General features: G+C 37.5%; 1 protein-coding gene across 3 annotated transcripts; it reads right to left on the bottom strand.

Moving 5' to 3' along the window:
* Positions 1-1,645: 1,645 nt before the first annotated feature.
* On the bottom strand, positions 1,646-25,395 carry zgc:174356 (uncharacterized protein LOC100137120 homolog). 3 transcript variants are annotated; one of them, XM_017475330.3, is made up of 8 exons: positions 25,325-25,395; positions 21,561-21,680; positions 17,287-18,013; positions 15,095-15,192; positions 11,121-11,259; positions 9,867-9,950; positions 8,186-8,342; positions 1,646-1,936 (listed from the first exon to the last, which is right to left on the bottom strand). In XM_017475330.3, the coding sequence occupies exons 2-8, from the start codon at positions 21,675-21,677 to the stop codon at positions 1,861-1,863; spliced, it is 1,398 nt and encodes a 465-aa protein (XP_017330819.1). In that variant the 5' UTR covers positions 21,678-21,680; positions 25,325-25,395; the 3' UTR covers positions 1,646-1,860. The 3 variants fall into 3 exon arrangements, with proteins under 3 accessions (XP_017330819.1, XP_017330820.1, XP_017330818.1); XM_017475331.3 differs by lacking the exon at positions 25,325-25,395 and adding an exon at positions 24,811-24,962; XM_017475329.3 differs by lacking the exon at positions 25,325-25,395 and adding an exon at positions 24,563-24,772.
* Positions 25,396-25,563: the final 168 nt, after the last annotated feature.

Here is a 25,563-nt window from a genome sequence, read left to right as displayed (position 1 = left end):
TACCATCCAGACTGCCCCTATATTTTTTCCTTCTGTCCCTCCTCACACTCCCTTACATACTGTAATCCCTCTGGGAATTCTAAGCCCAATATAGTCTCCTCAAAACACTTTCCTTTTTCATCCTAACAACCCCCTTTCAGTCCTACCTTAAACCCACCTTACATCCAAATCATTCCTTTCTCCTCCATCTTTTCTATCATCTTTTCCTCTACTGAATTCCTGTCCAAGCTTACCTTCCTCATACCAAAGCTGGCTCCACTGTCTAATTTCTAACTCTGAGGTACCATACTGCAACCTCTTCTCATCCTGGCTTACGGCAACCTTCTCAGTCTCAGTGCTTCCCCAAAAGACTATCACACATCACTTTGTCTATTAGTTTCAATGGTATCTGCAGTGGTTGTCATTATCTGCCTTTTGAGTTTGGTGAGTATTTGACCCCGTAGGAGCTGTCATCATCACTTGCCCTTCCTTGGGCACATTAATGGCCCAAGCATCAATTTAATTAGCAGTTGTCTATGTCAACAATAAAGTACACTCCAATCAGTGTGTCTCAGACAATTTATCTGACAATCCAAGCAGTAAAACACCAGTTCTTCCTCAGGACTTCACATATTGCAGGTTAATATAGAGCTACAACTGGATCTTGCCCTCATTTACAAATTCAGAAATCCAGAGCCTTAGCACCTCAAGTAAAGCCATCACCTACATCGATTACTCTTAACTACACCTCAGTTCATAACCTCACTTACAACTAAAGGAACAATACTACATACTGGCTTTTTATGTGTACTACACTTGCTAGACATACTTATTCATTGCTTCAATCATCTACTGTCATGTGGCTTATAATGTGCTCATATTGCTTGGTCTGATTGTCCTAGCACCAACACCACACAAGCTACTGAAAATAAGGTCAGTTAATGTCAGCTAAATTACTTTTTGGGATTGATTGGCCCACTCTAAATGGTATGATCATGATATGGTCTTGATAAAGATTTTCAGATAATGCTCTGATAGGTCAGATAAAATCTTGTGCAACTTTACCCACCTACACCTAAACAGAGTTTACTGATGTTAATTACTTCATTCAAGGAGGTTTATTATCTCTGTCTGCCTCAACATATTTTAAACACTCAGCACTTGTTTTTTATATGCAAGCATATATCACAATGCCAGTCTGTTCTGGTGTGATTTGGGCACACTAACAGAACAAACAGCCAATGGAGGAACGATTTCAACATAGCTTGGCCCATGATTAAATACAATCTCCCTAATTGGAGACCAATTTCAGGCCTCCACTCTAGAGGTGAAAGAAAATATTGAGGATGGTCCCTGAGCTCTAGCTGTGGAATGGCTTATCAGGGAGAACAGTTTAAAGCTGCAATTTTCAATTACCTCTCCTCGATATGCCATTGACCTTTCAGTATTCTTATTTCATTATGGTCGTTATTATGGCTTACGCTCTTTATACACTCAATCAAATCATACTGCTCCAAAGGACTTCTACTGAGTACTCCACATGGTTCTCTACATTAGTAACATTTCAACCAGGGAGGAATGTTCTCTTATTTTATGTGCCTGTTCTTTAGAGGCATTCAGAATATGCTAATTGTACATGACTGAATTCATTACATGACAATTTCTCTTTTGGTTTTAGTTTTATTATAAGCATTTGAGGTGTTAATATACTGTACATAGATACTTATGACAATAAATGGATGACTATTGTACATATACAGTACATGTTGTACTATCGCACAAGAGTGGCACAAAATTAGCCATGTTTTTGGTCAATTAAAGGCCCTGTGGGGAGTAAAATTTGCTTCGATTTATCTTCAGTGCACCATAAAACAGCTGTCTTTAGGATGACCGTGAGAGAGATTCTCCGTCTTGCAGCATCAGGCGAGGCTGAGTGGTTGGCATTTCACTTATCCACCTGTAAGAAAACAGGGAGACATACAGAGAGAGAGAGAGAAAGAGAGAGAGAGAGAGAGAGAGAGAGAGAGAGAGAGAGAGAAAGGTCACTTATTAAGAGAAACAGAAAGAAAGAGATAGAGGGGTAGGAGGAAGAGAAATACTGGGATACAGACAGCAAAATATCAATAATTCACAGCATTAATTAATTATTTAATCTTCACTAACTACTTTATTCTCATCTGTATGGCAGTGAATCTACAGTAGACCCATTCTAAAAATTTCTATTACATATAATGGTTTGTGTTACTTTATATCACAGGGAACTATTTGCCCGGTTTGTAAAACAAACAGAGGCTTGCTGTGAAATGATAAATATTTAGTATTGTTTCCCTACTTGATATATATGACTGTATACTGTAATGGTCTATCACACCATCCAGAGGATGACCCCCTTCTGAATCTGGTTCCTCTTAAAGTTTCTTCCTCATGTCCTCTCTGAGAGATTTTCCTTGCCACTATTGCCTCTGGGTTGCTCATTAGTGCTCTGAATCTACATCCGGATTTTTGTAAAGCTGCGTTGTGACATTTTCAAAAATTTTATTCTTCAATCTCTAGCCTAAGGCTACAATAAATCAAAGCCTTTTGTGGAGAAAAAAAAGTTTCACTTTCAAGTTTTATTTTCATCACTTTTTTAATATTGTCTAAGAATACCATTAGTTGTGCTAGCTGCAATATTAAAACTTTAAATAATTCACAGGGAGGTCAGAGGTCAAGGTAAATAGCAACTGCATTCAGTGCATGTTTATTTTGGCTCTGTGCTTTATTGCACTGGCTGCTAGCTTTCTCCAGTAATACTTCCATACAGTAATCTATAACACACAGCAATACTCGTGGTATTAGTTTCTCACTTCACTAGCAGAGAGCATTCTGATACTTTGAGTTCATTGCCTTTGTGTGTCAGTGTCTTTATAGTCTGTTGGTTGTCAGGAATGTAGAGGGCCAAAAAGGTAGTCATGAATAGCCAAGTATTTCCATTTCCAAATTTTGCCAATTATTTGACTCTAAGAGATGTGTGCAGATAAAGAAAAGGCATATTAGTGGTTGGTATTTATGCATCATTGATACAGTATGAGAAACTTTACACTCACTACCCACCAACAGAGAAAGACCCATTAACAATAACTTTAGGATGACATCTTATTAAAAACAACATTGTGATATGTAATTAATTGTCATTTTCAGGGGTTTTAAGTGGGCTCCATTGCTGGTCGCTAATTGTTGCTGGCAGATAATATGCAGGCGTGCCACTGCTTTCTGTTTGGGTGCATTGCGGGTTTGTCAGGCAGTGAGGTGGGCCTTCATTTCCACTCTTAATGAGAGACTACACATGCGGAACAATATCAGGCATCACTGCTAATACTCCATTACTGTTGTTCTTCCCCCACAGACACTGCCAAGGCCTAACTAAGGCTTAATTTCAGAATCATGGGAAGCAGCTCATCCTTAATTGCAGCTCCACAGCAGACTGCACACAGCCACACAGAAAGAGCCTATGAGAGATGAGACTTCAGCTTTTATCTAATAAAATATAATGATGGCTAGGGATGGTGTCTGTTTCCTTAACTAGTCTGGCACTGTCTTACTTGTGTTCTATTTTTGCATGACAAAACCAAATGGAATGAAGAAACTCATAAGACCATTTATACCAAAATTATGCAAGTTTTATTTTTATACAGGTGCACTGATGCCAATTTTACCAAGATCAAACTTAGTACAAAGTATTTAATGTTAAAATATTAGCCATTACTGAGTACAGCTATTTAGATTGAGACGTGGGTGGGCAATTTTAAAATTAAAGCATTATAGTAGTCATAAAATATTTCTTATGTAGGTACGTTTAAAATAAAATGATTAATTATGTGTTTGCCGGATAATATTTTGCCACAACAGTAAAGTTATGCTTCAACAAATCTAATTTGAATCCCTCCAGGCTTCATGGACAATGTGAACTGAAAAGGCTATACTGCACAATAAATCAAGAGTAATGCTGCACTTCTGGGTGGATTTATATTTTGTACTTCGTTTCATGTAAAATGTGTTTAAAAATGTTTCAAACTTGAGCATTTATTATCATATCATGTCTACGCACAATTCATATTATTGTTACTAGCAACCAGTGTCATTTTTACAGCAAGCGTTAGAGCTATTTGATTATGTCTGTGTGTTTATATTCAGCATGCTGATGCCAAATACAAGTACCTACCATGTAGTACCACCTGATACAAGGTCCACTGAATATGTATGCAAATTTGGTATGTACAAGACTCAAACATACACATCTATATATTTCCCATTTGCTGTTGCAGAAAGAGAGTGTAATTAATCATGATGCGAAAAGAACAAAATCTTACCAACTAACAGCCTCCAATCTTGTGCATATTTAATCTCGACTCAACTCCATTCTCTGCATTCTAACTGAAATATACTGCACGTCATGTGCCAATTTTGAAGAGAACGGTTCATTTGAACAAAAGTTCGCATGACAAATTGAATTTTGAGACACCAGAACAGATACTCAAGATACAGACAGTGTGAAGAACCGTGAATCATTGAGCTGAGATTTTCTGCACCTCAGACACTATATGTGCACCTTTCACTGAACAATGTGTCACTCATATTTATGGTGCACCCGTAGAAACCGGTTTTGTGATGCCATTCATCCAAGTACTGTACTCACCTCCAGGCTAAAGCCAATAGCCTGCTTCTTCAATGGGAATGAGAAATAAATAAACAATTAAACAAGAGAAAAATATTGACCGGCTGCCATGTGTATATAGTTTTTTTTGTTGTTGCTGCTTGAAGCATGGCTGTATAACAGGCTTGCTCCAAAAGTGGATTTAGAGTGTACTTAGCAGACTGAATCAATCTTGTGTCTGAGCCAATGCAAGAAATTCAACAAATCTCCATTAGTTTGCATTTGTGGCTCTTGACTGGCATCGTGTATGTAACTCACTCCTCTATTCACTAAAAGCCATTTAATTCTTCCCTGCTGTTATAAGGTGTACTGTACCATTGCTAAGCACAGTGAAAAAAGGACATTCAGTTATTGGTTAGAACATACTGTACAGACTGCTCTAACCTAACATTCAGACAAAAAGGCCTCTGAACTCTTACCAATGTAGTGATCTATGTAAAGACATTCAAATCATAGCTGTAAAGTCTGACTTTCCAACAGAGCACAGATGCTTTGATAACAGAATCATTTTACAGCATATTAATTTAATTGGTTTTTACTGTCTTACTGCTGCCACAGACAACACCAGTAGCGAATTCATTCATGTATAAATGAAAATGGAAAAGAATCTCATAAAGCTTCACAAACTAAAAGCAGATGGTGTGGACTTACTTTTATGCGCATCAGTGGCTCACTTGTGAATACAGTTGCATACTTGCAAATGTAGTTGTACATAAAAAAAAAAAATACATGGAGGATGAAAGAAGAGCACAAGCATTTAGCCTGATCCAATCTAAATACTTGAGAGCAGAGGGTAGAGTTAATTGTTGAGGATAATGAGCATGATGCTTTGATGGATGAATTAAGTCTGGTTTTAGGTGTGTATTCTCCTGTGGCAGTGTAAACTCTGCTGTGCTTCACACCACTGAGCCACTCTATACTTTATTCACCCCTACTGACTTGGCCATCATTACTTCTCTCATTATCGCTCATGGCTCATCAATATTCTAAAGGGTCAGCCTTAGGAAGACCCACACACCTTCTCTGGCACTGAACTTTTGTGGCACAGACATATACAAATATATGCACACCACATGTACATGTGCATTCACAACCTGACTGAGAGAAAAAAACCTAATTTCATAGCCACTGGAAGAGTATCTAAAAGTTCTGACAATAATGTCTTCTAATGCCATTTTTCATTATGCTCATGAGTGCCTTAGGGCTTTTTAATAGTCTGAAAGGCATGCTCACGTTAATGTGCTTCAAATTATATACACTCCAGAAGACTGAATTCAGTGGAACGCTTGATAAGAAAAGGATTAAACAGTGGTATCTCTGCCATTCGAAAGAAAATATATTGATCTCTCACTATTCTAATTAAAGCATTCATAAGACAATGTATTGACGTCTCAATATTTACTTATTACATCAAATTTAATATGACACTAGCGCATACTTCCCTCAACATGGGTAATTTTAACAACCATTATCACTTGATTTGCTACACTCAACTTCACACAAAAAAATACAAACACTTCAGGAATGTAGAGTGACAAAATGGAGCATTGCTATGTCTGCTTTACTAATACTGTCACAATATTTAATATGCACTAATCTGGTGCCTGAATCACTGATTGCACACTATTACCCCCCAGGGTTTATTACGGGGTATGTGTGGCTGCCACTTACTTGATTGTCCTGTAATAGTAGCATGGAGGGCTGCAGGTTTCACAGGATCTAACTGTGAGGCTGAACCAGCCCCAGAGCCAAGGAGCAGTCCATTAGTGGTACAATTATAGGCAGGGTATGATAACCATGCCACACTTCAAGAATGGCTGCACCAAGTCTTTACTGTGCTAGTGCTTTATTTAATACCTTCATTACGAAAGACAATCACTTAATTATAGAGTCTATAGAACATCAAATGTGCGTCAACATCAATTTAGAGTCTGGTAATAAAGAATAGAAGAACAGTTAATTGTCATCCTGATGCATACTTTATGCTAGTAAAGTTCCAGCAGTCAAAGCTATTTTGGTAACTAAGCAAATATTAACACATAGCATAATGTTGTGGAAAGAACTGGCATTTTTTTATAGCAAGAACAGAGTGCTGGTGATTGCCTCGCTTGAAACAATGAAAATCAATTTACGGTCTAATTACAGTTAAAGTACTGTTGCCATATCCGTTCAGCATCAAACACAGAGTAGATGCTTCCTAAAGAGAAAGTCACAGGCTCTTTATTTGTTGAGCTCAGTGGACTAGTACTAGTGTAAGTTCAGTCATGAATCAATAGGTCTGTGTACATTACTGTGAAACAGGATGTACTGATCAAAAGCATCAATCCTAGACATTGTAAAGACATTGAAAAGTATTGACATTGTGAATTTATATAGCTAGTATGGTGCTAATTATCACCCTGACATAGCTCTGTATATTATATTATTTCTTAAATTACTAGACATTATTGATTACTAGAATTGATGTTTGTTTATATAGTAAATGAACACAGAACGGAGAAAAGCACTGTCATACACTCATAATCCAAACACAGTGACCCATTTGGGATTACTATATTCCTGTTGGTTTATATGTCCTTTTAAGCATTTAATCTAATGCCATTCTTAAAAACACCCACAAAAACGTTATTTTACTTAATCCATGACTGAGTGTCCATTTTTAATCACAATTTTTTTCTTTGTTATCATTGTCATCTGTCTCTTGTTTAGAAGGCTGATAACTGATATATACAAGACAAAGATCAATAACTAATTCCCCCTTGTCTTCATTACTCTGCTCAGGAATGAGTAACATAACTGTGCCTCACATTTAACAGTAGCAGAATGCCGTGGCTGTATCATGCTGTTTATTATCACCTCCATTTGATGTGACCACACTAATGTATGAAAATGTGCCGTATTGCATGCTAATCAAGATAAATATTATCTATATTTAGACAAATATATAAATATGTCACCATCAGTGTTTCGGAATGACGATATAAAAGCACTAAAGACACATGAGGCAAACAGACAAAAACAATTGCTTCTAAAGATATTACTTGCTATAAAGACGAAATGATGCTCATGTGTAGCCCACATTTGAGGAAAATGAAATGAGCGCATAGAATTCTGCCTCAGTGCAATTACAGCACATTAGGAGGTGATTATATATTCTTTATGAATATTACACTGAGGTCATTTGCAAGGATATTAAAAGAAAATCTGTGTGTGTTTGAGAGATATTGCATGGTGTTGGTTTTAAATTTTTCCATTGGAAAACTATATAAAAGTCTGGTTAAAGCCCTGCTAAAGTGTTTAGTGATGTAGTGCAATTATTCCTAATGCCCAGCCACATTTATATTTATATGTGATAATTACAGTTTTGCCTCATTTGACAAGGGTTACCAGGGCTGCTGTGTATGCTAACAAACATTAAAAGCTTGTTTATGAGTCAGTATGGTACCACTGCCATTGATGCATCTTAATATAGCAAGAATCATTTCTGTCTGTATCACTCATAATGGGACTTACTGCATAAGGATGAAGACAATGATGGAAAATGTAGCCATGATGATGAAGGGCATGCCAGGGAATGTAGGCAGGGTCAGAGGGTACAGGCCATTGAATATGGTGGCAGCTATGAGGATGCAAGTGGCCTCCACTGAAGCTGAGAAGGAAAACATGGCACCTGTCGAGATAAGGTCAGGCCATTAGCCGAAATATTGTTTGTAAACAATATAAAGTGTTCATTCAAGTGATATGAACATTTGTTTTTCTGGCTTCTGGGGCTTCTGTTTATCATCTATATTTTGCTTCAGATCTGAGATCTTAATCCTATTTTTATCCATAGTATGCTGGTTGTTGCAATTAAATAACCATTGTGCTCACTGGAGTCCATACAATAGTGTTTGGAGGGACACATAAGCACTGGTTTGATAAATGTCCGCATTGATAAAACATTTACTCAGGCTGTAGTCAACTCTGGGGCAGTTCTTATTAACTGGAGCAGAATGAGCTGGGGTGCATGGTGCATGAGAGCAGCATTTTAGTGACTCTAGCAGGGAATCCTTATTGATTTGAGCTAGAAAGTGCCTCTGAATGCTAAATCTGAAGTGTTGGTGATATGCAAGCTGAGAGACAGAAGACATAAAAGTGCTAGCTTTTTAAGTTGTAGGCTGGGAGAAAGCATATCTATGTGAAAGAGAAAAGTCAGAGCATCACCATGGCTCTTCTACGGAGCTGGAGGATGCACGCATTGACCCAAGATAATGATAACATTGTGTCTTGGAGTCTGTGGCAAAGACATTATCACAAGAAATGGTATCATTTCAAATTCATCAAATATGAAGTGCTTTGAAAAACAGGGGACAATCAAAAGCTGTATCTCCATTCTCCATGTTTGAACAAAAGCACCCACACATAGTACACACATAGGTTATGATTACAGAAATGCTACCTCTCATTTTGACAGTCAATCCATCCAAATGTTTTCTGTTTTTGAAGCCATTTAATAGACCAAAATAAAGGAGGCAGGGGTTGAATGTCCTGATTTCTTTCTCCTAAAAGCTTAAAATTGCATAATTTAAGATCTGCTAATGTGAGATGTGCCCATTTATGCATATCATATTGGCTGGTGACAGATCCTACCTTTCCTAATCCAGATTAAAAGTCTCTGGCCACACAAGCTATTACTAATTAATTTTGAGTTCATTAATTTTGACTGACATCCAACTGCCAGTAGCTGGTGCTTGGTCCCTAGAAAATATATTTCTCTTTCATTTACTGTGATTCATATACAATATCTAATACAAACAATTCCAGGCTGCATCCTGTATTCTGTAAAACACTGACTCTGATGAGTGACAGAATTAAACTGTGCAATTTCATTATTTAAAAAGACAAAAACTAAAAAAAAAAACAAAGTCATTCAGTCATCTACTCAATCTATACAACTTTGCCTCTCATTAAAGAGTGGCGAATGAGTGGAAAATGGTTATTAATATCATGTGCTTTCAGTTCTAAGTACATCACAGGCCAAGCAAACTATAGATTTACAATGCAGACATGAATCATCTAATCATCTGCTGATGATAGTAGCGGTTAGAGTTAGTTTTGAATGTAGGACTCTTTTGTAGACTCAAAGGAACAGGCATAATTGCTGGCCCTGGCTAGACTAAAAGTGTGGGTGAAGTAGGGTACTTCAAAAGCCTACCTTGTTCATCAGGTCCCACAATGGCAGAGGACAATGATCGAATCACTGCTTGTGTGATCCCACCTGGCATGCCTATTATAGCCACTAAACAGTAAACATGAGAAGAAAAAAAACACCACAATATTCTTGGCAGGGCTGAACTCCATATATTTGTATAGTGTTACACATATGCAGTGCAGCTATGTCAACAGTTACCACTGTTGGTAAGTGCAGTAAGTGCAGCTGAGAGCTGAATGTATCATATAACAAGTTCAAATTGGTCAGAATTAGGATGTTCAATAATTCATGAATTCATGTAATTCCAAAGACTTAACCCAGCACCAAATCCAATTTTATCTTAAATACAGCCGCCTTGGTAAAACTGTTCAAGTATGCAGCAGCAGCAGTTCCCTTAAATGACATAGAGAATGCTCGCATATTGCCATGGGTATGTGGAACACACACACTCACACACATGTGCTTTTGCATTGAAATTGAGGCGGTGACTTCTGCATGATGCCACAATGTCCCTCATTATCTCAGGCAAGAGCAGAATGCAGATGTCTCCTTCAGCTGCTGATTATTCACCAGAGCCGCCACTCATCTCACTATCAAATTGCTCCAGTTCTCAGGGTCGATTAGAATAACAGTCTCCATAACAATTTATGTAATTAAAGGTATCAATATTGATCAGTCCCTCTTCCCCCTCATTGGCTATCTGCAATGAATGATACAGTGTTGTAGGTGCTTTTGGTAGAGGTGTATCTCAGAGGTGCTAACAATGAAAAAAAAAAACCCTTTGGACAGAAGTCTGAATTCAGAATATATATAAATATCAAACATGTAAGATGGGTAATTTTACCAAATTGGCTGTTTTGCCAATCATTTAAAGACGTAGTTTTAGTTGAAAAAAATATTAGCAAAAAGACAAGAAAATTATGCAATTATGGAGATGTAGTGAGCCATTTTCTATTTTTAATAGAATTTTACTAGGCATAACTGAACAAGTTTTTATCACAGAACCTTTCAGTGGAGTGTAATAACAGTACCATTTGGTACAGTTATATGATACACATGACATACAATAATGGACTTTGCCGTTTAAGTGCTCATGTCATATGACACCTTTATGATATGTTGGTTGCACAGAGACTTTGACACATTTTGATTTAGTGATATAGTATATTCGGCATAAAATTGTTGCACATCATCATGCAAAATGCTATGAGTGTATACAGTATGTGTAGGGGAAAAAGTTAGTTGATGGGCACTTACCCCAACAGACCATCAATGTGTTGGTGGAAAAAGCCAGCAGAACATAAGAGGCAACTCTAAACACAATGCTGAGTTTTGCCAGTGTCATCTCCTTAAAGCAATGCATCAGCAAAGGGAACAGGCCCAAGAGACCAACTCCCTGCACACAGAACACGAGTAATTTCCAGATTAATGATAAAAGATATTTATGATGGCAGATTTTTGTCGACAGGTGGGGAAGGAAAAACTGGAGCACATTTGGCAAGTTCCCTATGGTATCGTCCAGTATACTGTAGGTTAAAATTAATTGGTACCTGTATAATATGTTGTAGTGGTCAGAATTTCACAAGAGATACATGTATATATTTTGTAAATTTAGTGGAGCTCAGAGGCTAACAAAATATTATGCATGAACATTTAATGAAGCCTGGGGATACTCTTTTTGAGTGCAGTTTTGTTTTGCTCTAAATGGTCTTGTTTGGCCATTCATTAACAATAATGCTATAAATATTTCAGGCTTGTTAGATTCATTATGGTTCAAACTTGTGACTTAATTAACCTTCACAGACTGCACTTGATGAAAATATCAGAAATAATCAAGATTATAAATGTATTAATCAGCTTGTCAGAGTACAACATATTTATAAGCAATTGCTTGTGATTGAGTGTAAATACACAGTAAGTGGTTGTGCATGTGTCAAGAACAATGTCACCACTATGATCCAAGATAGTTTGTGATTATGCCCCAATCCTCAGGTAGTAGTTGGCTGATGTCATTAGATTTCGTTGTATTCCTTTAAAAAGGAAAAAGAATGAATGACATTTTCTGCTAACACTTACTATATGAAGCCAGTATTCATAGTGCATTATACACATTTATATAGCATACAAATGACCTTGCATGAGTCTGTAAAGGAACTCAGTAGTTATTGTTACAGATTTATATAAATACAGTATAACAAATCATGAGCATTTCTACATACTTATGCCATGCACTATAAGGCATCATGTATTATAATGCATCTATTTATGAAATCAAGTTACATAATGCATTACATGTTTACATTCGGATACCTGCAGATACATTCATAACATTTTAATGCATTATGAAAAATGTATTTATAGGAAGTGCCACCACTTAGTGAAAAAAATCACTGATGTTTATTACTCATTAAGATTTGTGGAGTTTAATACTCTCACTGTCTCTATAAATATGTCAATCAGAATCCTACAGACATTTATATACTGTATGAGCAACAAACCCTGAACTCATCCTTGGCATCTTGGTCTAAAGTAGGTTTTGTTGGTGTAGATGCTAAAAACTAAGATCTGTGTAAGTCAGAGTTTTGCCATGACTCTTAATAATACAGCACCATCTTGTACTTGCAACAAAATTATTACAAAGACTCTTTGTTTCTCTCTTCAAGATGTTTTCCCCCAAATCTGTCTGGTTGGTGGTTGGTTAATCCTCCTTCAAAGTGTTTGTGCATTAGTTAGGATATCTCCAGCAGCCATCTCCTCCAGACATAGAGTATAATAGTATTTCTCAGAATCAATGGCTCTACCTGCCTCACAAAAGGCAGCTGAGCAACTCCCCTATGGTGCATTGCACACCACTTGAGTCAACATGCTGTAAATGGAGAGGCATCACCTGCCTGGTCAGGAAGGTCTGTTCCTTAATGAGCAGCTTTTTTTTAAGTGTCACTCTAAGACACGGTATCGATCTGTTCTCATTGATGAAATCAATGTGCAAGGCTGCCATCACATTGGGAAAAACAGAGCCCCCTACAGCTTCTTGTCACTGGACAAAGACAAACAGAAGCAGGTCCTTGATATAGTAGATAAAGACCTTGGTTTATAGGGAAAGTCTGAGAAGGTTGAAGCTAAGAAAAGAGGGAAAATCAATCAGAGGCATTGCAGAAACATTGGGCATAGCCAATACACCAATTTGGACTGTCCTGAAAAAGAAAGAAACCACAATTGTACTGAGCAACAGACACCGAATGGGTCGGCCAAGGAAACCAATACCAGCTGATGACAGCAGCACTGTGAAAGCTGTGAAGAAATACCCATAAACAACAGTCGGTGACATCTTCATCGGTGACAGCAGAGGTGAAGGGATCATAATCCATAGTTCAAAGAACATTTCAAGAGCAGAAATATAGAGGCTATACCACAAGATGCAAACCACTCATCAGCAGTAAGAATTGGAAAACACAATTGGAATTCACAAAGAAATACAGAGATGAGCCACAAAAGATCTGGAACCAGAATTAACCTCTACCAAAGTGATGGAAATGCCAAAGTGTAGAGAAAGAAAGTATCTGTTCATGATCAAAAACATACAAGCTCATCTGTGAAACATGGTGTAGGTCTGCTTTTGACACTGTATGCCACAAAACACTCTTTGGTATTACTGGCACCGCTCTATCCTGGTTTTCTTCCTACCTCACTAGCAGACAATATTTCATCTCAAATAAAAAACAAATCCCCTACTGCTCCTCTCATGTATCCCCCAGGGTTCTGTACTAGGTCCACTACTGTTCATAACTTACATTCTCCCACTAGGTCAGATCATCTGTCGTCATGGTCTCCGTTATCACTGCTATGCTGATGACACCCAGATTTATACATCCTCAAGTTTTGATGAAACACATGCCATCAGCTCATTAACTGCCTGTATCAATTATGTAAAAAATTGGTTAAACAGTAATTTCATCAAATTCAATGCTGACAAAACTGAGATCATTATTTCTGGGTTACAAACACTTATAAGAAATATTGACATTTATCTCAATATTGATGGAAATTTGACCAAACCATCCAAACCCTCTAAAACCATCAAGAATCTGGGAATAACCTTCAATCCATCTCTTACTTTTGAATCTCACAGTAGAACCATCACTAAAATGGCTTTCATCCATCTAGGTCACATTGCATGACTTCGCCTCATTCTCAGGTTGAAGGATGCAGAATCATGAGTTTATGCTTTCATATCATCACATCTGAATTACTGTAACTCACTTTTTATTGGCCTATCTGCTCGATTACAATACATCCCAAACTCTGCAGCTAGATTTCTCACTAACACCAAGCATTCTGCACAAATTATTCCCATCTTGTTTAGTCTTCACTGGTTGCCGGTCTCATGCTGTATTAAGTTTAAAATTCTTCCCGTGACATACAAGGCTCTCAATGATCTGGCACCTCATTATATATATGTGATCTTCTGCATCCATACACACCAGCAAACACTCTTTGTTCTTCTGATTCCCAATTGTTGTCTGTCCCTAGATTTCATCTATCCACTTTTGGTGGGAGATCCTTCAGTGTAGTTGCACCCAAACTGTGGAACTCTCTCCCTTAAAGCCTACATGACATCTCCTCTATTTCTATCTTTAAAACTCAGCTTAAAACACATATTTTCTCAGCGCACTGAGAATCTGTCTATTACTGATTGATGTTTTCTTTCATGTTTTGTAATTGAGATTGTAAGTTCCGTTGAAATGTATGAAATGTAAAGTGTCCTTGAGCTTGAGGAAAGGCGCTATATAAATAAAACTTATTAATATTATTTTTAATTGATTCTTACCATTTTCAGCTGTATAGTGGCCCAACAATCTTGAACTAAATTATAATTATGTTTTTAACTAGGGCCTGCTATACGCCACCCCATGAATATTCAATTCCACCTCTATCCAGGTTGTGTCTCCACGAGGAAGACAGAAATTCACAGTTCCAGTCTACAAATTACATGGCAAAATTAAATTAAGGCCACTGTTCCCAAAATGCCCTTTGCTAATTTGTCCAGAATTTAAAAAAGCAAACAAAGATAGAGTGGAAGGGAAATTTATTTTGGCATATGAATGGATGCCTGAAGCCATGCTGTGGACCACTGCAGGCATTTTGAAGATATGTTGAGATCCATGCCTTGATCTGGTTAAAAAAAAAAAAGGACGATTAATCAGGGAGAACATGGAAACAAAACCACTTACCAACAAGAACATTCTGGCAGAGTTAAACACTCCAAATATTGCAGTTGTGAACTCTCTGGGCTCATACATCAAATAGAGCAGTAAGACAGAATTATCCCCTGGGGAGACATAAGCACATAAAGGCACATATTGTTACCTCTCTCTCTCTCTCTCTCTCTCTGGCTTCAAAAGTACTGACACCCAGAGAGAGCATTTATAACCCTCCTCAAAAGAGCTTAGAAGTATTATCAACACAAACAGGCAGCTCAGCCAATGTACTCACATTAGCCTGACTAATAAATTGCCAGAGTCAGAATTGTCTTAATGGCAGAAAATTAGGTTGGTAAATTACACATGGCACATATATGTAATGTAGAGCTCTTAGGAATTAACAAATTTGAAATGATATCGTACTTTATTTATATTTAATAATAATAATAATAATAATAATAATAATAATAATAATAATGTTTTTATGATGATGATGATTCTTCTTCTTCTTCTTCTTCTCTTCTTCTTCTTATTATTATTATGGGGGGGCATGGTGGCTTAGTGGTTAGCACGTTTGCCTCACACCGCCAGGGTTGAGGGTTCGATTTCCGTCACGGCCCTGTACGTGCATAGTTTTCATGTTCTAACCATGCTTCAGGGGTTTCCTCCGGGTACTCAGGTTTCCTCCCCCAGTCCAAAGACATGCATTGTAGGCTGATTGGCATGTCCAAAGTGTCCATAGTGTATGAATGGGTGTGTGAATGTGTGTTCATGCCCTTCGATGGATTGCCACCCCATCCAGGGTGTACCCTGCCTTGTGCCCCATACTGCCTGGGATAGGCTCCCTGCAACCCAGTAAGGATAAACAGTATAGAAAATGGATGGATTACAACTACTAATACTACTACTACTACTTTTTGTGTGATAGACTTCATGTTACCTCTGTACATTACTTTGGTAGATGAAAGTTCTTTTTAAATGTGCCTTATTGAAAAAAAACCTTCACTTAAATGTCTATCACAGAACCACAGAACATTCTTTAGTGATATACAGTACAAAATCTGTGCATAAAAGCTGGAATGTTTCTTGTTCACTTCAGATGAAGTGATAAAAAACATATGCTGGTCAAATAATATAATAATTTTCACAATGACGTGTAGAATGATGTACACTAGGCTCTAAGCACTAGAGGTCCATTTGTAAATCAAAGAGCATTTACCTCAGATCTTTAGATCTTCAAATCACTTCAGTGTTATTCACTGAATAAAGCCATTGCAAAAGTCCAACATATAATGCCCTCTAGAATTATTAGCACAGCACCCTTCCTAAAAATTATTGTATGATATAAACCTTACACACATTTCAATTTTTACCAAGATAATCTTTTTATAAAGATAATTTTATAAAGATATCTTTTTTTTTTTTTTTTAAATATTGTTTATATTTTTTCTAACAACAACAAAATTATTATAATTTTCTCTCAAATATACGTGTGCCAAAAATGACTGACTCCTATAGTAATACATTAATAAAGTAACAAACAGTTTATTTGATTCTTGTGTTTGTCAAGCCTTAACATCAACTGTTAAACATCATTTTCATAACAACAGGCTGTTTGAAAGTGTTGCAAAGAAGAAGCACTTCCTGAGAGCATCTCACAAAATGCAGCACCTGAACTTCACCACATGTCACTAGAACGATAATTGCTATTGCGTGTTGTGGTCAGATGTATGATTGTCATGACTGAAAACTTTATGAATTCAGCAGAGTATTTCAGCCCTGCCCACAAATAGTTTTCAACAAGCTGATGAGCCAAACATACTGCCCAATCAACAAACAAATGCTTAAATGAACACAAAATCAATGTTCTGCAATCACCATTTCAGTCTAGGATCAGATTGGAACCCTTGTGAATACCTGTAATTTGAATTAAAGAGATAAATCGACAATATTTTGTATATAAAGAAACTTAAAATGTTCTGCGTTGAGTAGTGAATCAAGATCCATCTAAAAGTGTATCCAACTTTCTTAAACTCTTACTGGAAGAGACTCAGTGCTGTTATTCTCTTTATAGAATTGTTTGAATAAAAAGAAAATATCACTTATTGCATGTGCTAATCATTTTCATAAAGGGTGCCAATAATTCTGGAGGGCACTGTATATTTGCTTATATAACTTAACTTGGCCTGTTTTATTGTACCAAAAATGTATTTTGTCCTCACCAATAGCTACCAGGTTGTTTATGAAGGTGCACAGGATGAGGAGATGCAGTTTCAGTCTATCCTGACCTGACCTTCTCTTGAACACTGCCCTAAAGGATAGCCTGGCATACTTCAGAATAAATGCTCCAGACTCCTGCCTTCCATTTTCAGTAGAAAGGAAACTTAAAGGGCTGTTGATTGGCCTGGGGTCTTGTAGCCACAGCAGGATATAGAGTATGGCTAAAACATGGCAGGCAATGTAGGCTCCAAAAGCTGCCGCCAAGCCAACCTCCTGTTCCAGGAAGCCACCCAGGAGAAAGCCCACCATGCCCCCTACAAAGATCATAGACTCAGCTATAGCCATGCGCAGAGTGCGGCTAGAGCTTGATTCCACCGTAATGTCAGCTAAGAAGCTGAAAGAGCTGAGGAAGATGGAAACATGGCCACCAGTTAGGCCAATGAAGGCGGCTGCCAGCAGGCACCAGTAGACGCTCAGGCTCTGCACCAGTACCATAGCCATCAGCACTCCACCACTCAGCAGTGAGAGCGTGAAAGGCAGGATCATCACTGACCTGCGGCCAGCATGGTCAGACCAGGAGCCCAACATTATGGCTGGGGGGATAGATACCAAACTGGTCATGGCTGTGTAGAGCAGCAGGATGTAGGAGGACCGTGACTCGATTTCCTCATTCTCTCTCTGCCCGGAGTCACTGCATATGGATGTGTCCTTATATAGTTCTTGGCAAACCTACAGATATTCAGAAAAACAGGTGAGTGAGTATTTATTTTGTAACTGTTTGTCTTCATTATGGGTAGGACATGCAACTCCTCTTGCTTGATTACCAGTAGTGTTTTTGTTAAAATGTGACTGTACTTGTCCTGAACATTTATATAGCTTTGTGAATGTATGCATTTTATTTTTCTATTCTTATTGTACTTTTTAGTGGTGATTTATTTCCTCAGCAATATTTAGCCCTTATGTAAACATATATCAATCAGCCATAAATTTAAAACCACCTGCCTAATATTGTGTAGGGTCCACATGTGCCACTAAAACAGCTCTGACTTGTTGAGGCATGGACTCCACAAGACCTCTGAAGGTGTGCTGTGATATCTGGCACCAAGGCATTAGCAGCAGGTCCTTTAAGTCTGTAAGTTGTGAGGTGAGGACTCCATGGATCAGACCTGTTTGTCCAGCACATCCCACAGAAGCTTGATCAGTTTGAGATCTTGGGAATTTGGAGGCCAAGTCAACACAGTGAACTCTTTGTTATGTGCCTCAAAAATTGTTCAGGAATGGTTTGCAGTGTGATAGAGTGCATTATCGTGCTGAAAGAGGCCACTGCCATTAGGGAATACTGCTGCCATGAAGAGGTGTACTTGGTCTGCAACAATGTTCAGGTAGGTGGTACGTGACAAAGTAACATCCACAGGAATGCAAGGACCCAAGGTTTCCCAGCAAAACATTGTCTAGAGCATCACACTGACTACGTGGGCTTGCCTTCTTCCTATAGTACATCATCCCCAGGTAAGCGATGCACATGACTGTCCACATGACGTAAATGAAAACGTGATTCATAAGACCAGGCCACCTTCTTCCCTTTTTCCATGGTCCAGTTCTGATGCTCAGATACCCATTGTAGTATGTATAAGTATATAATATATTTGTTACATATGTACAGAATATCACAGGTAAGAGTTTAGGGCCGCACAATTAATCAAATATCGATCGCGATTACGATTTTGACTGTCCACGATTAAATGAACATGATCGCCTGCCATATTAACTTTTCAAGTCCGTCCTCCGCTCATAGAAAACTGTGCTGCAGATTAAATCAAGCGCTTCCTAAACTTACAGCCAATCACATAGAGCGGCGCAGGGATGACGTCATTTTGTAATGCCAAACCCGGAAATGGTGTTAGCATTTTAGCACTCGAGCAGCCAGTTTCGCTGCGAGCTCCAGCGCTTGCGCAAGGGGAAATCATGATGCTAAATGGCACTACAGAGGTTGTTGGGGACATTAAAGCTCATCACGCCGAACAGGAAAAAACTTTGCAGATAAACTCAGGGCTCTACAGTGTGAACATTTCACTCACGTTTGTGACTAAACAGAATTTTTGCGACTGAACAGTACAGTAATAAATATTTATTCACACCAGTGCGAGTGACCTGTTCAGAGTTGTATAATACAATCGGAATAAAAACTACAGCAAGTACAAAATGAATCTACAAATACAGATAAAAAATAGATATTATAATAACTTCATAAAATACGAATAAAATAAGAAATAAAATAATGTTTAATTACTATGGGTTGTATTTAATATCAATTTGACAGTAAGCTTAGTTCGCTGTTTCCTTAGAAGGCTATTAGCCTTTTTCCTAATATGGATCATGCTTGTGTTAGTCTACTTTTAATTAGGACTCTTTATTGTTTAAGATAATTAAAAATAAATATTTTATACTTGTTTATTTTTCAATTAACCAACAGTATTATTTTAATTCAATTAACAGTTACCATGAGCAGAGAGCTTACATTTAACTGTTTATGACAGACCTCCTGATTAAAGCTTAAAAAAAAAGATTGGTATCTGGATCGGTTTCGGTCATAGAAATCCTGATCGGGGCATCAGTAATGAACACCATTAAACTAAAGCGCATTGCATCTAACGGGTAAATGAACTCATCCAATCACATCCTGTATGAGATTATTCAGATATATACACAATATACACAGAGCGGTTCGAGAACTGACTCCAGCCCAGAACCATGACAGTGGAAAATGTCTAATAGTGTAGCTTTAAATATATTTAAGAGGAGCAGACTTCAAACACTGAACATTGTATTTGTTTACAAGGTGGAACAGGTTAACGGTTGTTTTTTGCATACAGTTTGTAAAATTAACTGAAAATATTACATTTAGTTTATTGGAAGGTAAATTAATTTGCCATGGCTCACACTATGTTCCTAAATTCTGTCATAATTGACCAGCTCAAGTTTCCTCATGACTACCTGCGTGTAACATTAATGGCACATTAATGTTACCATCTCTAAAAATAATAATAATAATAATAAAATAAAAAAACTTAAACTGTGCTCCAAATTTTAAAAAAATTCAAATTTTTGTAATTAGGTTCACAAGCGCTCCTAAAAGAAACTGTCTTGCATCTCTCCTCCTGTAAACACGTATTGCCTTTTCTGCACAGGCCTGAATTGTTTTCATTTAGTTGCATATTGTTATATTTAAATCACATATTTTCATTTGGTTGATGGCATTTTTATTTTTACTCATCCTATATTTTGGATACAATTTGATTTATATTTTGCTTCTACGAGATGATGCACTTTAAGGATCAGTCTAATTTGATGCAAAGATTTGTACATTAGCAGGAATGTAGCACAACATGGAAGTGAAAGCAGTGGTCTGTTTATTTAAATGTGAAAGTGCAGTAAAAATAAGTTGTCCCTGAAATCAATGAATAATCGTGATAAATAATCGAGATCTCAATATTGATCAAAATAATCGCGATTATCATTTTGGCGATAATCGTGCAGCCCTACAAGACTTCCCTGGAATGGTAAAAGATTTGAAAAGGAATAGGAGGGTGACTGTCAGTTTCTGCCGTTTAAGATACAGAAAACACAAGATACAGCTTTGAACACAAGATACAAGGACATATTGGTTCTCCAGTGACCCAAAACAAATGCATAAAGACATTTTTATGGTTTTTTCATCCATTAACACAGGTAAAGTTGAATTGGATGCCACTTATATCAGCTGGTGTGTGGTGGGAGTTCTGACACACTATAGCTGCCGTCGCATCATCCAGGTGGATGCTACACACTGGTGGTAGTTGAGGTGATTGCCCATACAATGTAAAGCACTTTGTGTGCCTAGAAAAGCGCTATATGAATCTAAACTTTGATGCTCAACAGTTAAACAGTTAAATGACAGCCAGTATATCTAGAGTAATTGAATCTAGAACAAAAACAATTACAAAATCTTCTTATTTTGCTCTGAGATCCCTGTGAGTAATGGTCATTTCAGTTTGATTAATGTTTGCTGTTATTCTGGATTTTGAGTGTAACATAGCACCATTGCACCTCATGTGCGCACTCTCCTGTATGTGAACTTCTCTAGCACTGCACTCTGCTGACCTGTTTTTTTAGGTGACAGCTAAACACTTCCATAGAACTAACTTTGATTAATCTCTCTCCCTCTCCCTCTTCTCTCTGAAGCTGTTGTAGGACACAGACAGCCTAAAGGAACAGACACAACACTTAGATTGCCTACCTTGTCCATGACCAGGTTTTGATAAGCTGGCTGCATGATGAAGTTGCTGGTCATGTAAAAGAAAATCACCGGCTCCACTGTAATAATTCTCCTCAGCTTCTCCAGACATTGTGGCATATTCTGTTTCACAGTTAAAGGATATACAAACAAGAAAAGGATATGTGTTATATAAGGTCACACAAGCAGTGACTCCATTTCTCTTTAGTTCTCAATTTCTAAAATGAAACAGCTATCTATTAAGTAAAGCTGCACTGTTTGGGTGAGGTCACATGCATGTCAGCTGCAAAAACCAGGAAGTGCCTTAGTCATGACCTGTTCTTATCAGGAAACCTCTGTTATTCTCATTGGCTGGGAAACTGTTTTATTGTAACTGATTCACTCCAGATTTTCCTAGTGTGCATAGATTAACAGGGCTTTTTCCAGGCTACCAAAGTTAGAAAGGTCTTTTAGAATACAACCAGTTTCTGGTTATATCAGAATCATATATGGTCAATTGTTTTAGCGTAGAAGCTGCAAGAATTGCTAAAACTTTTTTATATCCTATCAGAATTGAAAAAAAAAAAAAAAAAAAGGCGTGGTAAGTTTAAGACATTAACTTCTATTTTAAGATTTTTAGCCAAGTCATTTTCTTTAAAAAAGATATGCCAGACAATATACAGTCAATTACAGAATTTTGACATCCTTCATGAGAATGCCCAAAAAATAACATAAATTCAGAGCTTAATAAATTGAAAGGATATATAATTCAATGTTGAACACCACTACTGCATCACATGACCCATCACATGATCCTTATCATCTTACACCGTCACTGGACTTCTGATTGGAATCACCTGTTTACATTAACACACACTGCCATAAACTAGTTGAAGGGCTGTACTTTTGTGATGCCACAGGAACACTAAGAAATTATACCAAACAGTGTTTTTGTAATGCAAATAAATACCCTACTCAGTGAAATAATTCAAATGGAAATTGAGAGGTGCTAGCAGTAAACTTTGGAGGAATGGAGACATTGAAACCTAAAGTAGTGAAAACTGACAAATGACAACACTCATCAAGAAAAATGGCACTGTTTTTCTCCCATTACAAGTTTACAGTTTCTTGCAAATTAAATGCCATCTTCAGACTATAACCTGTATTGGTCAAACCAGAATCCCCAGAAAATATACTTCACACTTCTGCCATTATCACAACCTGACAAGGGAACCAAGAAATCACTGAAGCTAGATTACATCATCCAGTACCTCCTTAACGCCCTTAATATATGTACCCAGCATGTCCACTAGAAGTTCATCACGTGGGCCCAAGCATCAGTGGCCACTAGCCATCAACTGATGGAGACAAAATATTGGTGAGAAACTATGTTGGCAAATATTCAAATATTCATCAAGTTATGCTCCATGTATATGCAAGCCAAAGTTGCCAGAACTCTCCCTGCTGGTAAACTTCTGCCTTACTGCCAAATCTTATCCTCCTAGCAGAGACTATAAGTCACAATGCTATCAATTTTCACAAGAGCCCCTGGTTCACTAGCTGCAAAACAGTCCCAATGCATCAGAGATCCAACATAATATTGTGCAATTTGTATCGGGTATCTTCTCATGTATACTTGCCCACTTTTTCAGTAATTATGCCAATGCTGTGCACAGAAAATTCAAAAGTGTAGTTCCAATAGTGATGTTTGGGTGCAGATTTTACAAGTCATGCTCAGGAATGCTTTTATTTGTGAATTATTTCCTGACTTATCAGCATCCATCAGACTCTTTTGTGCTGAAACCGCTTTGGATTTCCTTGTGGTGATGGTTTAAAAATGGGACTGTACATGGGCAACCTCATATTTATGTTAACAGAAGAAACTGCCACATTAGAGTTGCTGGAGACTGAGAGAAAACTACCATTTTTCTAGTATGATGATTGGGCCCCATTTATCAAGCTGGATAGGAATGGATTTATTCATAAATCATTCATACAAGCATTTACACAAGAAATTTGATATTAATGAAAATCCCATATTTTCGTTAAAAAAAAGTTCATGTTCCATTCTTGTTCGTGAGTTTGTGTGTAAATTTACACATGAGAGGACTAATGGAAACCTCAACTGATTGGCTTCAAATCACATAATTTGTATTTTAAACTCATCACAAATTATATGATTATATGAAATAGCTTGTGTATTTCAGCTACACACAATAAATTAATTAATATTTTGTGAAACCCAGTCATTTCACATTACTGGCATTAACTAAAGAAATATTAAATATGGCAAAAATTAAAGAAAGCAAGCCAATATAAAGCCATACATTAAGACTAATAAGACATGTCAATGCTGCTGTATAAAAAGAGAATGCACTGCAATGGCTATGCATACAAGTTGGTTCTGTTTGCCATAGCATCTTCTTTCAATGCTTTATTAGAGCCAGCAATAAATGACCAATAAATGACCCCATCTGGTATGTCTCAAGATGCAGTGTGCCATAAATTGCACAGTGTTCTGCATGGCAGTGTTATGATACTCTCCTTTTTTTCCAGCACAGCACTGGTGTATACTGGTGTGCCAAAGATCTGTCCGAGAGTTGTCCAGACACTTTGTTTGAATAATAATTTAAAAAATCAGTTTCCGAACATGATGTGCTTGGTGCACATGACCACCTGGGACTGTACTTTTTTTTTTTTCTCTGCTTTCATGTCAAACCATTTTCCTTTCACCTTGCTTACATCACATCTAATGTTAACCTATTTTGTAATTTGTCTTTTTCAAGGGGTTGTTATATTTTTATTGCCTTTGATGAGAGTCAAAATAAATTTCACTTCTAGCTCTGAAAAAAATCATATTTGCTGTTTACTTGTCAGTTTACTGTAGTGAGTTCTGTCTTTTATGGAGTTTTGTGGGCATCATTAAATGCAAATCAGCTGTGTTGTACATGCACCTGGTAATTTATGGATGATTAGCATTCATCAGCATATGCACACGAACATGAAGTAAATTAGCATTTCCAAACCTTTTGTAAATCCAGTGGAATTTTTAGTTTGTGTCTTGATCCAGTCAGAAACCCGTGCGTTTTCCTGTTTTTTCCCTTCCCAAGGTTTCCAATGTTTTCCCTCCCTTGTGTTTCTGTTAGTTAGAGTGTGTGTGTTTGTGTGTGTGTGTGAGTGTGTTTTTGTGTGTGTGTGTTTGTGCGTGTGTGTGTGTGTGTGTGTGTGTGTGGCGCTCCACCTCTCAGGCTGTCTGATCGAATCATTGACTCACCTGCTTCTCATCAGCTCATCAATCAGCAGTGTATATTAGTGATGGGAAGTTCGGATCATTTTACTGATTCGGATCTCTGAAGCTCGTTCAGCAAAATGAACGGATCTTTTTCGAGTTTTTTCGATAATTTCAGCAGAATATAATTAAAATGTTATATGTTAAATTTCCCAACATATCTAGAACGTCATAAACTATAGGCTAATGCAACCAAGGCCGAATTATGAGAAACAGAAATGATCCATTAGAGCTGCAACAACTAATCGGTAATAATCGATTATGAAAAATCGTTATCAACGAATCTTATTATCGATTAGTTGGTCTTCGCGCGGCACGATGACTTACTCATTACGTTACTTTTCTTCCGAAAACACTTTTCGGAGAGTAAATACAAAAGTTGTATCCCAAATTACGTACTATATAATTACACTATGCGCTGCGTACTCTACCGTCTAGTGTGTGGATGTTAGAAAGGTAATATCATCTCAAATGGAACACTAGCGGGTTTTTCACTAACCGTAAGTATAAACCGCTTCCAAGTCGACTGCGCATGACGTCATACGCACGTAATGCGACGGCGCTAGCTTTAGCCTAACACACAGAGACATCGTACATGAATTTCTTCTCTCTCAATGATCATCAGACGGAGGCGAAATCGTCAAGTGTCTGAGGAAGGAAATGTGCGAGCTCTAAGTCCTCTAAGGCAGAGGAGTATTTTATATAAAACACCGCGGAGAAGATAAAACTTTATAAAGC

Source organism: Ictalurus punctatus, chromosome 9 (assembly GCF_001660625.3).
Source record: "Ictalurus punctatus breed USDA103 chromosome 9, Coco_2.0, whole genome shotgun sequence".
Classification (NCBI taxonomy): Eukaryota; Metazoa; Chordata; class Actinopteri; order Siluriformes; family Ictaluridae; genus Ictalurus; species Ictalurus punctatus.
The sequence above is the reverse complement of the archived record's forward strand: the minus strand, read 5'-3'. Positions and strand labels throughout refer to the sequence as shown.